The 14,563-nt window shown below is 41.0% G+C and overlaps 1 protein-coding gene across 6 annotated transcripts in view; it reads right to left on the minus strand.

The window, feature by feature from the left end:
• Positions 1 to 14,563, minus strand: part of KIF4A (kinesin family member 4A) — a 175,038-nt gene that overhangs the window by 73,144 nt on the left and 87,331 nt on the right. For all 6 annotated transcript variants that reach the window (XM_023764470.1, XM_023764481.1, XM_023764474.1 and 3 more), the window contains 2 exons: positions 12,831 to 12,892; positions 2,703 to 2,835 (listed from right to left, as the gene is read on the minus strand). In XM_023764470.1, coding sequence (XP_023620238.1) covers positions 2,703 to 2,835; positions 12,831 to 12,892 — 195 coding nt within the window. The remainder of the gene's footprint in view (positions 1 to 2,702; positions 2,836 to 12,830; positions 12,893 to 14,563) is intronic.

Raw genomic sequence — 14,563 nt, forward strand, 5'->3', positions numbered from 1 at the left:
AAAAAGTCTGGTGAGACCGCCGATAAATGTAGTGAGACCCTCAAGAAATCTAGTGAGACCCTTAAGGTTATGAAAAAGGACCAACTACAAATTTAGCATACACTGACTGAAATAAAGGATATTATGCAGAGTTCCAACAGCAGACTAGAGGATCGCAAGAATCAAGTCAAAGATTTGAAATATGAAGAAGCAAAAAACACCCAACTGGAAAAGCAAAATGAAAAAAGAATCCAAAAATACGAAGATAGTGTAAGGAGCCTCTGGGACAGCTTCAAGCGTACCAACATCCGAATTATAGGGGTGCCAGAAGAAGAGAGAGAGCAAGATATTGAAAACCTATTTGAAGAAATAATGACAGAAAACTTCCCCTACCTGGTGAAGGAAATAGACTTACAAGTCCAGGAAGCTCAGAGAACCCCAAACAAAAGGAATCCAAAGAGGACCACACCAAGACACATCATAATTAAAATGCCAAGAGCAAAAGACAAAGAGAGAATCTTAAAAGCAGCAAGAGAAAGACAGTCAGTTACCTACAAGGGAGTACCCATATGACTGTCAGCTGATTTCTCAACAAAAACTTTGCAGGCCAGAAGGGAGTGGCAAGAAATATTCAAAGTGATGAATGCCAAGAACCTACAACCAAGATTACTTTATCCAGCAAAGCTATCATTCAGAATTGAAGGTCAGATAAAGAGCTTCACAGATAAGGAAAAGCTAAAGGAGTTCATTACCACCAAACCAGTATTATATGAAATGCTGAAAGGTATCCTTTAAGAAGAGGAAGAAGAAGAAAAAGGTAAAGATACAAATTATGAACAACAAATACACATCTATCAACAAGTGAATCTAAAAATCAAGTGAATAAATAATCTGATGAACAGAATAAACTGGTGATTATAATAGAATCAGGGGCATAGAAAGGGAGTGGACTGACTATTCTTGGGGGGTAAAGGGGTGTGGGGGATGCGGGAAGAGACTGGACAAAAATCGTGCACCTATGGATGAGGACAGTGGCGGGGGTGAGGGCGGAGGGTGGGGTGGGAACCGGGTGGAGGGGAGCTAAGGGGGGGGGGAAGAGGAACAACTGTAATAATCTGAACAATAAAGATTTAATTAAAAAAATAATAATAAAAAATAAAAGCCAGGTAGAGAGGCTGCCTCCTTTGCTATAATAGAGGATTTAATGGGCTTTATTTATTTAGTGAGAAATGTGTTTTATAACAAACATGAAAGTAGCCCTTCAGTCAACATGAAATACTAAAAATACCATCTAAGCAGCTGGGTCTAATGTTTGCCATGAAGCACAAACTATGGGTTGGAGTGTGAAGCCTCAATTCCATAGAGAATTTTGCAAGTGAAGGAGAAAGCAATAGTTCCTGGCATGCTACACCCTGCTGTTTGCAAAAAAAACCCAAAAAAACATCAAACACTTACTTTAAACTGCCTCCTACAGTATACTGTTTCCTGGTCCCAGCAGAAGGGCATAAAAGTATCTCAAATTGCATATGAGCTGAGTTTTTTCACATTAAACTATCTGATATGGTAGGCTAGTTTTAACAAAAGAAAGTAAGAAAAAGGGAGAAGCACAAGAATGATGGCAGAGAAAAATGGCAGAGGCAGCTACGTTTTGGACTGGGTAATCAACAGTTTCTGTTTTATTCCAATCATAGTATCTGTAATCTGCTAAATGCACTGTTTGGGAAGAACAGTTTATATAGGACAAAAATTTGTGCTTGCTGTGAAGTTCTGATAGGACATCTGATTGGGCAGCTACTGTAACAATCTTGTAAAGGTCAGATGGGTATGTGGCTAGAATAACAAGTACTGCATGTTACAGCTGCCACACTCACAATCATGTGAGACACATCTTCTAGAATTACTTCAAAGGCATAAAATGCCTCATGGAGACAGAAAACTATATATAAAAATCCCCTAAATCCCATTTTAACTCTTCTGCTAATAATGGACAATACAATGGACATAGGATTTGGCCCCCTTTAATGAAATCTTTAAGCAGCTTACCCTTTCTTGACAAGAAGCACACATTTTGGTGGAAACTCATTTTTGCTTCTGGCAATCATTGTGCTACCAAAAACTGAATTGTATTAAGACCAGTAGAAAAACGTTATTGACAGAGCCAGCATGAACTGATCCAGGAGGTTACTATCAGACATATAGTAGGATACAGACTAGTGTAATAAGTTACATAGTGATCCACTATTTGGAAGTTAACTATATGTGAAAGGAATTAAAATTAATTTCCTAGCCATTCTATCTCACCACGATAACTGTTAGGATGGGATATGAATGTGACCATGATAGGGGAAGTGAGATAGAGAGGAACTAAAATCTTATTGAGGGAATAGTTAGTTGGTATTATAGATAAAGATTAGGCAGGACTTAAGGTGAGAGGGACCTAGTTCTGTCCTCTCTGGCATTTTAAAACAAACCTATTTAAATTGGGATTCATGTAGATTCTTTGTGGTGGATATATAGGTGTTCAATGTACAATTCTTTTAACTTTTCTGTATGTATGAATATAAGCCCATGTATTTATCTCAGAGGTGTCGATGGAAGATATGGTAATACTATCCATTTCTTTCCATATAACTTGCCTCTCATAATGAGAAGCATGTTAAATATTTCAGAAACTAAAGCTGGTAAATGTACAGGTTGCTAGTAGTTTAGTCTTGGGATCTCACCACAATGATCCTCTCCAATAGCTGGGATGTCTGACCTACTGCCTCACTCAGACCACGACTTAATTTTTCATTCTCCTCCACCAGGGACTGATTCTTCTCCATCAAAGACTGTAGATTCTCTGATGGTTTCACACTAAAACAAAGAAAGAAAGTAACATTAGAAAAATACATGATTAATAACACTTATATCAAAGGTGGATAAAACTATATCCCACAGGCCTTTTGGGTGGGGCAGTTGGTTTAAAATTACCCCCCAAAGTCTGAAAAAGTGTGTCTATTCCGATCTATTCTCTCATTCAGGGAATGTATTGTAAAAATAAGACACACGTACCTGAAATACTTTATTATTTTTTACTAGAGACCTGCTGCACAAAATTTGTGCACTTCTGGTGTGTGTGTGTGTGTGTGTGTGTGTGTGTGTGTGTGTGTGTTGGGGGGGGGTGGTGGAGGAGGATCCCTCAGCCCGACCTGTGCCCTCTCGCAGTCCGGGAGCCCTTGGGGGATGTCTGACTGATGGGGAGCGGGCCTAAGCCTGCAGTCAGACATCCTTAGTGCTGCCATGGAAGCGGGAGAGGCTCCTGCCACCACCACTGTGCTCGCCAGCCATGAGCCCAGCTTCTGGTGCACTGACCACCAGGGGGCAGCTCCTGCATTGAGCATCTGCCCCCTGGTGGTCAGTGCACTGTATAGCGACCAGTCATTCCGCCGTTTGGTCTATTTGCATATTAGCCTTTTATTATATAGGAAGGATGTATTTTTATTGAATTTACTAGAGGCCCAATGCATGAAATTCGTGCACAGGGAGTGGGGGTGTCCCTCAGCCCAGCCTGCACCCTCTCCAATCTGGGATCGGGCCTAAACTGGCAGTCGGACATACCTCTCACAATCTGGGACTGCTGGCTCCTAACCGCTTGCCTGCCTGCCTGCCTGATTGCCCCTAACCGCTTCTGCCTGTCAGCTTGATTGCCCCCTAACTGCTCCGCTGCTGGCCTGATTGACGCCTAACTGCTCCCCTGCCAGCCTGATCACCCCCATCTGCCCTCCCCTGCCGGCCCAGTCGCTCCCAACTGCCCTCCTCTGCAGGACTGGAAACCCCCAACTGCCCTCCCTGCTGGCCTGATCTCGCCCCCAACTGCCCTCCCTTGCTGGCCTGATCACCTACAACTGCCCTCCCCTGCCAGCCATCTTGTGATAGCCATCTTGTGGTGGCCATCTTGTGGCGGACATCTTGTGATGACGTGAGGGCGTTGCGCAAGGGCACAAGGACCAACTAGGCTCTTATTAGTATAGATTGGGGTAACATTGGTTAATAAAATTATATAGGTTTCAGGTATACAATTCCATAATACATCATTTGTATATTGCACCACCCCAAGTCAATTCTCCTTCCACCACCATTTATCCCCCTTTTAGCCTCCTTCTACCTTCCTTCTCCTCCCTTTTCCCTCTGGCAATCACCATACTGTAGTCTGTGCCTATGAGTTGTTGTGTTGTCTGTTTTTTGCTTAATACCTGTACCCTTTTCACCCAGTCCCCCAACACCCTTCCCCTCAGATATCTGTCAGTTTGTTCTCTGAATCTATGAGTCTGTTTCTCTTTTGTTTGTTAGTTTATTTTGTTCATTAGATTCCACATATAAGTGAAATCATGATTTGGAGGACAATAATGATTCAGGGCCAGATATGGTTGCAACAGGAACAACTAACCTCTATCCTTGGCTCTTGGTTTAGGATCTTTCTGTTTGTGCTACATAGATAAGAAGTGAAGGCTAACTGTAGCTAAGACACATGTTTTCTCCTTCTTCCCACTCTTAATCTCTCATTAAAGATTAGGAATGTAGGGGAAAAAAAGGTACAGAGGAGGTAGGGTCTAAATTTTACCTCATAAACATAAGTCAATTACCTATTTAGTGTGGAGTTTAGTCCCAATAGAATTTAGAAAGTTGAAGTCAGAACGTTGAAATGGTGAACAGTAGCCACTAAGAGCTCATTTCACAATTCTCCATAAATAAGCGCTCCCTTCTTAAGTGCTTGTCTTGTTTGAAACTGATGACCCATAGCCTTCTGTTCATTTGTCTATTAGTTTTAAATTGCTTAGAGTGGGTGGAGGCAACAATAATATCCATTTCAAATAGGAGTGGAAGGGAGGGACAGAAAAAATTTCAAGGATGCATATAAATAAGAACCTTTGGAATTTATGCAGATTACTTCATAGTGGTCCCAGACTTATGAAGCAGGCCATTAAGTAGTATAGTTTTGGGGTTTGTTTTGTAATCCACCGGGATTAGCTATTCAAAACACTGAAAAATTGGACTGGTGAAAAAAGATCAGAAAAGCCTGGTCAGTGTTGCTCAGTGGTTGATTGTTGACCCATGAACCAGGAGGTCACAGTTTGATTCCAGATCAGGGCACATGCCAGGTTTGTGAGCTCACTCCCCAGTGGGGGGCGTGCAGGAAGCAGCCAATAAATGATTCTCATCATTGATGTTTCTCTCTCTCTCTCTCTTCCTTTCTAAAGTCAATAAAAATACATTTAAAAAAAGATCAGAAGAAATATAAAGATTTGATCTTAAGAAGACTGAAGGGAAAAGCTAATAGCTGTCAGGGCTATAATAAAGGGTAAAAGGACAGGGAACAGCTGTTCTCAATTGAGGATAAAAGGATAAAAATGATTACAATAACAGATGCCCTCTCGCCTCCACGAATTATATTTTTAAATCATCATCTAAGAATATGTTTTTATTTCTAGAGAGAGAAAGGGAGGGAGGGGCGGAGGGAGGGTGGGAGAGAGAAATATTGATGTGAGAGACTCATTGATCGGTTGCCTCCCGCATGTGCCCTGACTGGGGAGCGAAGGAACCTTCAACCTAGGTATGTGCCCCAACAGGGAATTGAACCCGAAACCTTTTGCTGCACAGGAAGACGCTTCAATCAACTGAGCCACCTGGCCAAAACAAGACCTCCATGAATTTTATAAAGCATCTTTATCAAAAAGTTAATAACAAGGTCACACCATAAGGTCTCATATTATAGTAGGTCCTTGGGTTACGTCGGAGACCTGTTCCTACGGCGTGACGTAACGTGATTTTCGCTATAAGTCAGAACCCACCTACATAAGCACCTATGTCACTCACATGGAGCACATACACAGCAGTAATGAAGTGAAACAGTGAAAAATTTTAAAAGAAAGATAACAATTTCTGACCTTTACTTGTGGTAAATAAATAATAAAAAATATAAAGCACATATGTACATACGTCGAAATGATGAAATTTTTTTTTATAAATACTGTAAATGGGAGATGGCAACGTAACCATGAAACGACGTATGTCGAATCCGATGTAACCTGAGGACTGCCTATACACTGTTAAAAATTTACTAAGACTCTTATGAAGGAATGTTCAATTAAAATGTGTATTATAAAAATGAACTATCAGTACATTTAGTGTTATTTTAAATTGCTCTGATATTTCCTTCTTTCCTTACTACTATTAAACTGAAAACTTCCATGCATCATTCATGAAAATTGACAAGCTCCAAAGTAATGATATTTATTAAAGTACAGTTGACATAAAATATCATATTAATTTCAGGTGTATAACATGATTCGATATTTATATAGCTTACAAAGTCTAGTAACATTAAGTCTAGCTGCATTAAGTCTAGTAACCATCTGTCACTGTACAAAGTTATGATATTATTGACTATGTTCCATATGCTGTACATTACATCCCTGTACATTTTCCCCCTAACATTTCTAAGGCTTCTCTAAATGGGGAAAAATACAATGGAAAACCAGTGTTTCCTCTTTCACAAGCTATTTAATTGCCAAAGTAGGAATTCAAGTTAGCTGAGCATGTGCAAATTGATAAACACTTGCAGAAAATCAATATAAAAGCTTCAATGACACACATTAAAAAATATAATATGATACAAGGACAAAAATTAAAAAAACCATGTATATAAATTGTACATTTTGTTAAAAGACTTATGAAAGGTCTCTAAAATATAAACATATTTTTGAGATAAAAGTAGCATATTTATTTCTCTGTAAAACATTGAACTGATTTCAATTGTTTGATTCATCAACTGTTTCTTAGAATCGATTACTCTTGCAGCAATAAGTATATCCTATAGTATATCCTAGGTTGTTGGAAGTCTGGCATGATCTTCATTAGTCTTGTGTTACATGAAATAGGCCTGTGCTAAATTGAAAGGAAAGGAAGATGGGCCAATTGCTTCTAAACCAAGTATACTAGAATAGGTCTTTAAGAGACCCTTTGGGAGAACCCAGCTTTCCTCAGTTTCTTTATCCAGCATTCTTAAAATATTACCAAGGAAATCAAGGTTAAATTACCAAAAGGGGGAGAATTACAAAGACAAAGGTGATCATCTGTGGGAGACAAAATTATGGCAATTTTAATATTTATTTTTTATACTTTCTAAATATAGCAGTGTATCACTTTTATAATCATAAAAATGATTAAGGGTTACTAAAAATAAAGTTAGTAAAAACAATAGGCTCACACCATTCACACGAATAAACTCCAAATAAAAAGTAAAACATAAAACCAACATAAGGACTAGAAGAAAACATTGGTGAATTCCTCTTTAACCTTGGTATAGGAAAAGGTTTTCTAACTATGAATCAAACTCCAGAAGCATGAGGAGAATGTAAACAGTGTCACTTTGGAAAACAGTTTGGCATTTTCTTAAACATATGACCCAGCAATTCCACTTCTAGGTATCTATCCAATAAAAAACACATGCCCACACAAAAACTTGCCAGTGAATACTCATAGCAGCATTACTCATAATAGCCAAAAAGTTGAAACAACCAAAAAGTTTATCAACTGCTGAATGGATAGACAAAATATGGTCTATCCAGACAATGAAATACTATTCAGCAATAAAAAGGAATGAAGTACTGATACATGATACAACATGGATGAATCTCAGAAATATTATAGGTGAAAGAAGCCAGACAAAAAGTCCACATACTCTATGATTCCATGTATATGATATGTTCACAATAGGCAAATCTCTAGGAACAGAAAGCAGGCTAGTGGTTGGCTGGGGCTGGGAGTGGGAACAGGAGTGACTGCAAATGGACAGAAGGGATCATTTTGAGGTGATGGAAATGTTCTAAAATTGGGTTGTGGTGATAGTTGTACAACTCTGTGAATTTACTAAGAGTCACTGAATTGCCCTAGGTGGTTTGGCTCAGAGAATAGAGCGTCAGCCTGCGGACTGAAGGGTCCCAGATTCGATTCCCATTAAGAGCACATGCTTGGTTTGTGGGCTCAACCCCCAGTAAAGAGTGTGCACAGGAGGCAGCCAATCAATGATTCTCTCATTGACGTTTCTATCTCTCCCTCCCTCTCCCTTCCTCTCTGAAATCAATAAAAACATGTTTTAAAAAATAAAAGTCATTGAATTGTACTTAAAATGAGTGAATTTTCAGGTATACAAATTATCTCAATAAAGTTGCTAAGGAATCCAGAAGCAATAAAAAATGACTGATAAACTTTTCACTACATAAAAATTAAAAAATTTTGCATAACAAACACTATAAACAAAGTAAGAGAGAATACACTTGAAGAAAAATACACTAAAAAGAACTAATATTCACCAATATATAAAGAACTATTAAAAATAAGGGCCAAAATTAGGGTGACTATTATGCAGCCACTATGGAAAATAGTATGGTGATTTAAATAAAAAGTTTTAATGGAATTACTATATGATCCAGTTATTCTCCTTTTGGTTACATATCCAAAGGAATCAAAAGCAGGGTCTTAAAGAGACATCTGCACACCTATGTTCATAGCAGCATTATTCACAATTTCCAAAAAGCACCTTGTGTCCATTGATGAATGAATGAATACACAAGAAATGGTATTTACAAGATGGGGCAAAAGTAGGTATACAATCGGGGTTATGCAAAATACAAAGAATTTATTCTTAGATTATTTATTAACTAGAGGCCCAGTTCACGAAAGTCGTGCACACGTAGAGTCCCTAGGCCTGTCCAGCGATCAGGGCCTCCCTTTCCCTGGCTGCCAGCTGCCAGCCAGGGCCTTCCTTCATTCCGCAGCGCCTGCTGGTGGTCAGTGCATGTCACAGTGAGCGGTTGAACTCCCGTCGGTAGAACTTCCGAGGGGACAATTTGCATATTAGCCTTGTATCATATAGGATTATTGTATTACTTTTCATACGAACTATAAACCTACTTTTGCCCCACACTGTATAATCAATGAAAAAAGCCAGTCACAAAAAGACAAACACTGTATGATTCCACTTATATGAGATATCTAAAGTAGTCAAGTTCATAGAAACAGAAAGTAGAATGGTGGTTACCAGGGGCTGAGGAGAAAGGGCACAAGGAGTTATTGTTTAATGGGTATATAATTTCAGTTTTAGAAGATGAAAAAGTTCTGGAGATCTGTTTCACAACAAAGTAAATATACTTAATGCTACTCAACTGTGCACCAAAAATGGTTAAGATAGTAAATTTTATGTTATTTACCATAATTTAAAAAAAAGAAAAAACGTACAAGAAAACTATAAGAAAATATGGGTGACGGTAAAGAGCATTCTATAAATACGAGCATTGGCAGAAAACTGCAAAAGAATAGATGGGGGTGGGGGTGGGGAGTTGTTTAATGAATATGGAGTTTCAGTTTTGCAAGAAGCAAAAGTTCTGGAGATTCAATGCACCACAATTTGACTATACATAACACTTCTGAACTGTACACTTAAAAATGATTAAGATGGTAAATTTTATGTCATATATATTCAACCTTCCTCCTATATATGGGCATTTAGATTGTCTCCAATATTTGGCAATTACATAGAGGCTGCAGTGTATGTATGTGTGTGTGTGTGTGTGTGTGTGTGTGTGTGTATCCTATCTAATAAAAGAGAAACATGGTAATTAGCGTACGACCGCTACCCTTCCCATTGGCTAATCAGGGCGATATGCAAATTAACTGCCAGCCAAGATGGCGGCCGGCAGCCAGGCAGCTGGAAGCGAACATGAGGCTTGCTTGCTTCAGTGAAGGAGGATTCCAATGTTCCCCGCCTGCCGCTGCCGGCCTCTGAGCTGGCAGCTTGAAACATTGTAACAAATATAGAAGCTAAACAAAACCCCAGAAACCAGCTTTCAGCCGGTCGGGATCTCAGAGCTGGAGATGATACAGTGTTTCGATTATAGAACCGAAACAAACCAGATACCTGCTTTCAGCAGCAGAGGCCTTGGCCCAGAATAAAAAAGAAAAAGAAAAAGAAAAAAAGGAGCGGTTGGGAGCTTCAGTCACCGACCAGCCTGAAAACAGCCCTCAGCCCCTCACCCAGACTGGCCAGGCACCCCAGTGGGGAACCCCACCCTGAAGGGTGTGTGACCAGCTGCAAACAGCCATCATCCCCTCATCCAGGCTGGCCAGGCACCCCAGTGGGGACCCCCACCCTGATCCAGGACACCCTTCAGGGCAAACCAGCCCGCCCCCACCCGTGCACCAGGCCTCTATCCTATATAGTAAAAGGGTAATATGCCTCCCAGCACCGGGATCAGCGGACCCGCGAGGCCTCCCAGCACCGGGATCAGCATGACAGGGGGCAGCGCCAAACCCCCTGATCCGCTGCGGCTCTGTGTGTGACAGGGGGTGGGGCAACAACCTCCCTATCAGCCCTGCTCTGTTCATGACAGGGGAAGGCGCCCCAACCCCCTGATCAGCCCTGCTCTGTGCCTGATAGGGGGGAGCTCCCCAACACCCTGACCGCCCTGCAGCTCTGTGTGTGACAGGGTGCGGCGCCCCAACACCCCCCCCCCACGGGCCCTTCTCTGTGTGTGACAGGGTAGAGCCATAACCTCCCCATCGGCCCTGCCCTGAGTGTGACAGTGGCGGCGCCCCAACCCCCTGATCGGCCCTGCTCTGTGGGTGATAGAGGGCGGCGCCCCAACCCCCTGATCCACCCTGCTCTGTGTGTGACAGGGGGCGGTGCCCCAACTCCCCTATCGGCCCTACTCTGTGCATGACAGGGGGGAGCTCCCATTTCCTCCTCTCCCCAGCCCCTGGCAAACATCATTCTACTTTCATTTGATTGCTATAAGTACCTCATATGGGGGAAAAATCATACAGTATTTGTCTTTTGTAATTATCTTGTTTCACTTAGCATAATGTTTCCAAGATTCATTCATGCTGTAGCATGTGTCAGAATTTCCTTCCTTTATAAGCCTAAATAATAGTCCATTGTATGAATACACCACATTCATTTATTCATTCATCTGTTGATGGACATTGTGTTGCTTCCCCCTCTTGGCTGTTGGGAGCATGGGAGTGCAGATATCTCTTTGAGACCCTGCTTTCAATTCTTTTAGGTGTATATCCAGAAGTAAAATTGCTAGATCATATGGCATTCTATTTAAATTGTTTGAGGAAACTCCATACTCTTTTCCATAGCAGTTATACCATTTTACAACTCCTCCAACAGTGCACAAAAGTTCTAATTTCTCTACATCCTCCTCACATCCTTGACAGCATTGGTTATTTCCTGTTTTGTTTTTATAATAGTCATCCTAATGGGTGTACAGTGATCTCATCATGGTTCTGATTCGCATTTCTCTGCTCTGAGTATATCTTTCTGTATAACTCTGACTTAGAGCATCATAATAATTCACATACCTTTATATCCAAAATATAAACAATTAAAGCCAACCAAGATGTAGAGGGGACCCAAAATGAAACACAAAGTGACTGTTGGAAATAGCACCTTGCCTAGATAATCTAAGCCTAAAGACAAAAAGAACAGTACATAATCTAATTCATACAAGTGTTTCTCACAGGGGTATGGGCTAGCAATCCTGAAACTACTTTATATGTATACTAGAACAGAACAAGTAGTAAATAGATTTCAGATAATCACTGTTGAAGAAAGAAGTTTATAAATAAGGAGAGGAAGGCTAAAATGAACCCTGGAGTGTTGGACTGGAGTCAGAGGTATTAGTATAAAATCCTGGTTTTTAATATACAGGGTGGGGCAAAAGTAGATTTACAGTTGTTTGTATGGAAAATAATACAATAATAAATAATAATGCAAGAATAACCTCTATTTCATGTACTCACAATTGTAAACCTACTTTTGCCCCACCTTGTTTATACAGGTACATAGATATAAAAATATAGATAGGAGCATATGTGTGTTACTATGCATACAGGTATTTCCTAGCATTACTCACTGAGGGCACCTAGAAGTAGTGACACCCCAGTAACAATGAGCACACCTATATGCCCAGATCTGGTTTATAAACACCATTTTCAATTTAAAAAAATACCATGGCTCCTTGGAGATTTGGTTGATTCCAGACTGGGGTGGCAAAAATACAAGATAGGTGTAGAACATTTTATGGAAATGCTCAAAAAGTTGAGGACATTTTAAAGAACACAAGAGCCACCCTAAGGGAGGTCCTAGTGGACAAAGCATGAACACTTTGAGCAATAAAACAAATAATAAATACCCATGAGACTATATGGATATAAACAAAAAATCAAGTAAATAAATGGGAGAGCAGAGACAGCTCTTTCTCATAGAATTCCAATTAACAAATTTCTGAGGCCAACCCTAGCCAGTTTGGCTCAGTGGATAGAGTGTCGTCCCGCAGACTGAAGGGTCCCAGGTTCAATTCTGGTCAAGGGCACAAAGCTCAGTTGAAGGCTTGATCCCCTGTACCAGTTGGGGTGTGTGCAGGAGGCAACCAATCCACGTGTCTCCCTTACATCGATGTGTCTCTTTCACATTGATGTAATTTATCTCTGCCTCTCCCCCTCCCTTCCACTCTCTCTAAAAATCAATGGAAAAATATCCTCAGGTGAGGATTAACTAACTAACTAACTAACTAACTAACTAACTAACTAAGTAAATAAATTTCTGAGGCCAGAACCTATGTTCTTCCTATTACATCAGGCTTACTCAAAGCTAACTAGCTAAGTCCAAAACAGTCAGCAGGTTTGGTAAGATCCCTACCTTGACATCAGTGCTACTAGAAACTTTAATATAAGAGGGGAAAACAACCATCAGGAGAAATAGGCTTTGCTAGAATTTACATTTAAAATTAATATATGACTCTTACTTTATAGATCCAGGCAGGGTACCTCCATGGGCTTGTAGCAACAAGACCTGTAGCTGCTGTACCTGGGAAATGCAAAGGAAAACAGTCACCAAACAAAAGCTATTCATCCCTTTATCAGTGAAATTACTGCAAGAGCAGTCACGAAATTGTATTCAATACATAGGAAATCTAAGGCATTATCTTAGGTATTACAGAGAGCATCAGGGTTGATGATTCAATGATAAAAGGACAATCAGCACTGTATGAATAACTAGTATTTAGAAGATAAGCTGTCCCTTTCACCTAAGTCTCTTAATGACTTTTATTGAGACTCATTTTTATTATTAAATTTATTGGGGTGACATTGGTCAACATGAACATATAGTATTGAGCCGTGATTTTTTTTAAAAAAAATCAGCTCTAGCTGGTTTGGCTCAGTGGATAGAGCGTCGGCCTGCAGACTGAAGGGTCCCGGGTTCGATTCCGGTCAAGGGCACATGCCTGGGTTGTGGGCTTGATCCCCAGTAGGGGGCGTGCAGGAGGCAGCCGATCAATGATTCTCTCTCATCATTGATGTTTCTATCTCTCTCTCCCTCTCCCTTCCTCTCTGAAATCAATAAAAATAAAAATATTTTTTAAAATTGCCCTGACTGGTTTGGCTCAGTGGATAGAGCGTCGGCCTGCGGACTCAAGGGTCCCGGGTTCGATTCCAGTCAAGGGCATGTGCCTTGGTTGCAGGCACATCCCCATTGGGGGGTGTGCAGGAGGCAGCTAATCGATGTTTCTCTCTCATCGATGTTTCTAACTCTCTATCCCTCTCCCTTCCTCTCTGTAAAAAATCAATAAAATATATTTAAATTTTTAAAAAAAAAAAAATAAATAAATAATCAAACAGCCCTGTGCTAAGCAATGTGAAGGGGAATATGAGAATAAACTCTTGTGGTTTATTCTCAATTTTACAATCTAGTTAATGAAGACAAGCTTAAGGCCTGAAATAGTAGTAGGAAATAATAAAAGACAGAAGATGCTAAATCATCAAGTATAGTTAAACTGGGGGCCCGGTGCACAAAGATTCGTGCACGGGAGGTGGGTCCCTCAGCTCAACCTGCACCCTCTCCAATCTGAGAGCCCTCAGGGGAGCCCTCTTCAATCCGGGAGTTTCTGTCTGTCTTTGCAATCATATGAGCGAATTGTCTGAGACCCCAACCCAGTTTGGTTTGTTACTCACAGAATAATAGAGGCATTATTTTTTCTTTGCTTCATTGGTAGAGATTTCCTGGAAGTTTTAGGATATCTACCCTTTAATTTTTCCTAGACACTCTGATTTTACTTATGTCTCTCACCTTTGCTTTCCCTCCATCCCCCACTGCAACAGTAACTTGCTCTAGGCTCACTTTGCTCTAGTGTCTAGGAGATCCAATTGCCACCAGAACTATGATTCCCAGCATTCCTGGTGCTCCCCGCGCTCTTGGTTTTCTCTTCCTGCTCTGTCTCCGTCCCATGGCCTCCCACTCTGCCAAGTCCTCCAAGCTGCCAGCTCTCCCTCTCTGCTCTCCATGTGGCAGCTTGTGGAGCCAAGTTCCCCAAGCGGCTCTACTCTCCGCCGGCTCTCCTGCTATGCTCTCTGCTCGGTGGCTTGGGGGGACGTGGCTCCCTCGGAGCCATGTCCCCCCAAGCCTCCGGCTCTCCCGCTCTGCTCTCTGCCCGGGGGTTTGAGGGGAGTGACTGGGGAAGCCATGTCCCCCCAAGCGCTG

Source organism: Myotis lucifugus, unplaced genomic scaffold (genome assembly GCF_000147115.1).
Source record: "Myotis lucifugus unplaced genomic scaffold, Myoluc2.0 scaffold_4, whole genome shotgun sequence".
Classification (NCBI taxonomy): domain Eukaryota; kingdom Metazoa; phylum Chordata; class Mammalia; order Chiroptera; family Vespertilionidae; genus Myotis; species Myotis lucifugus.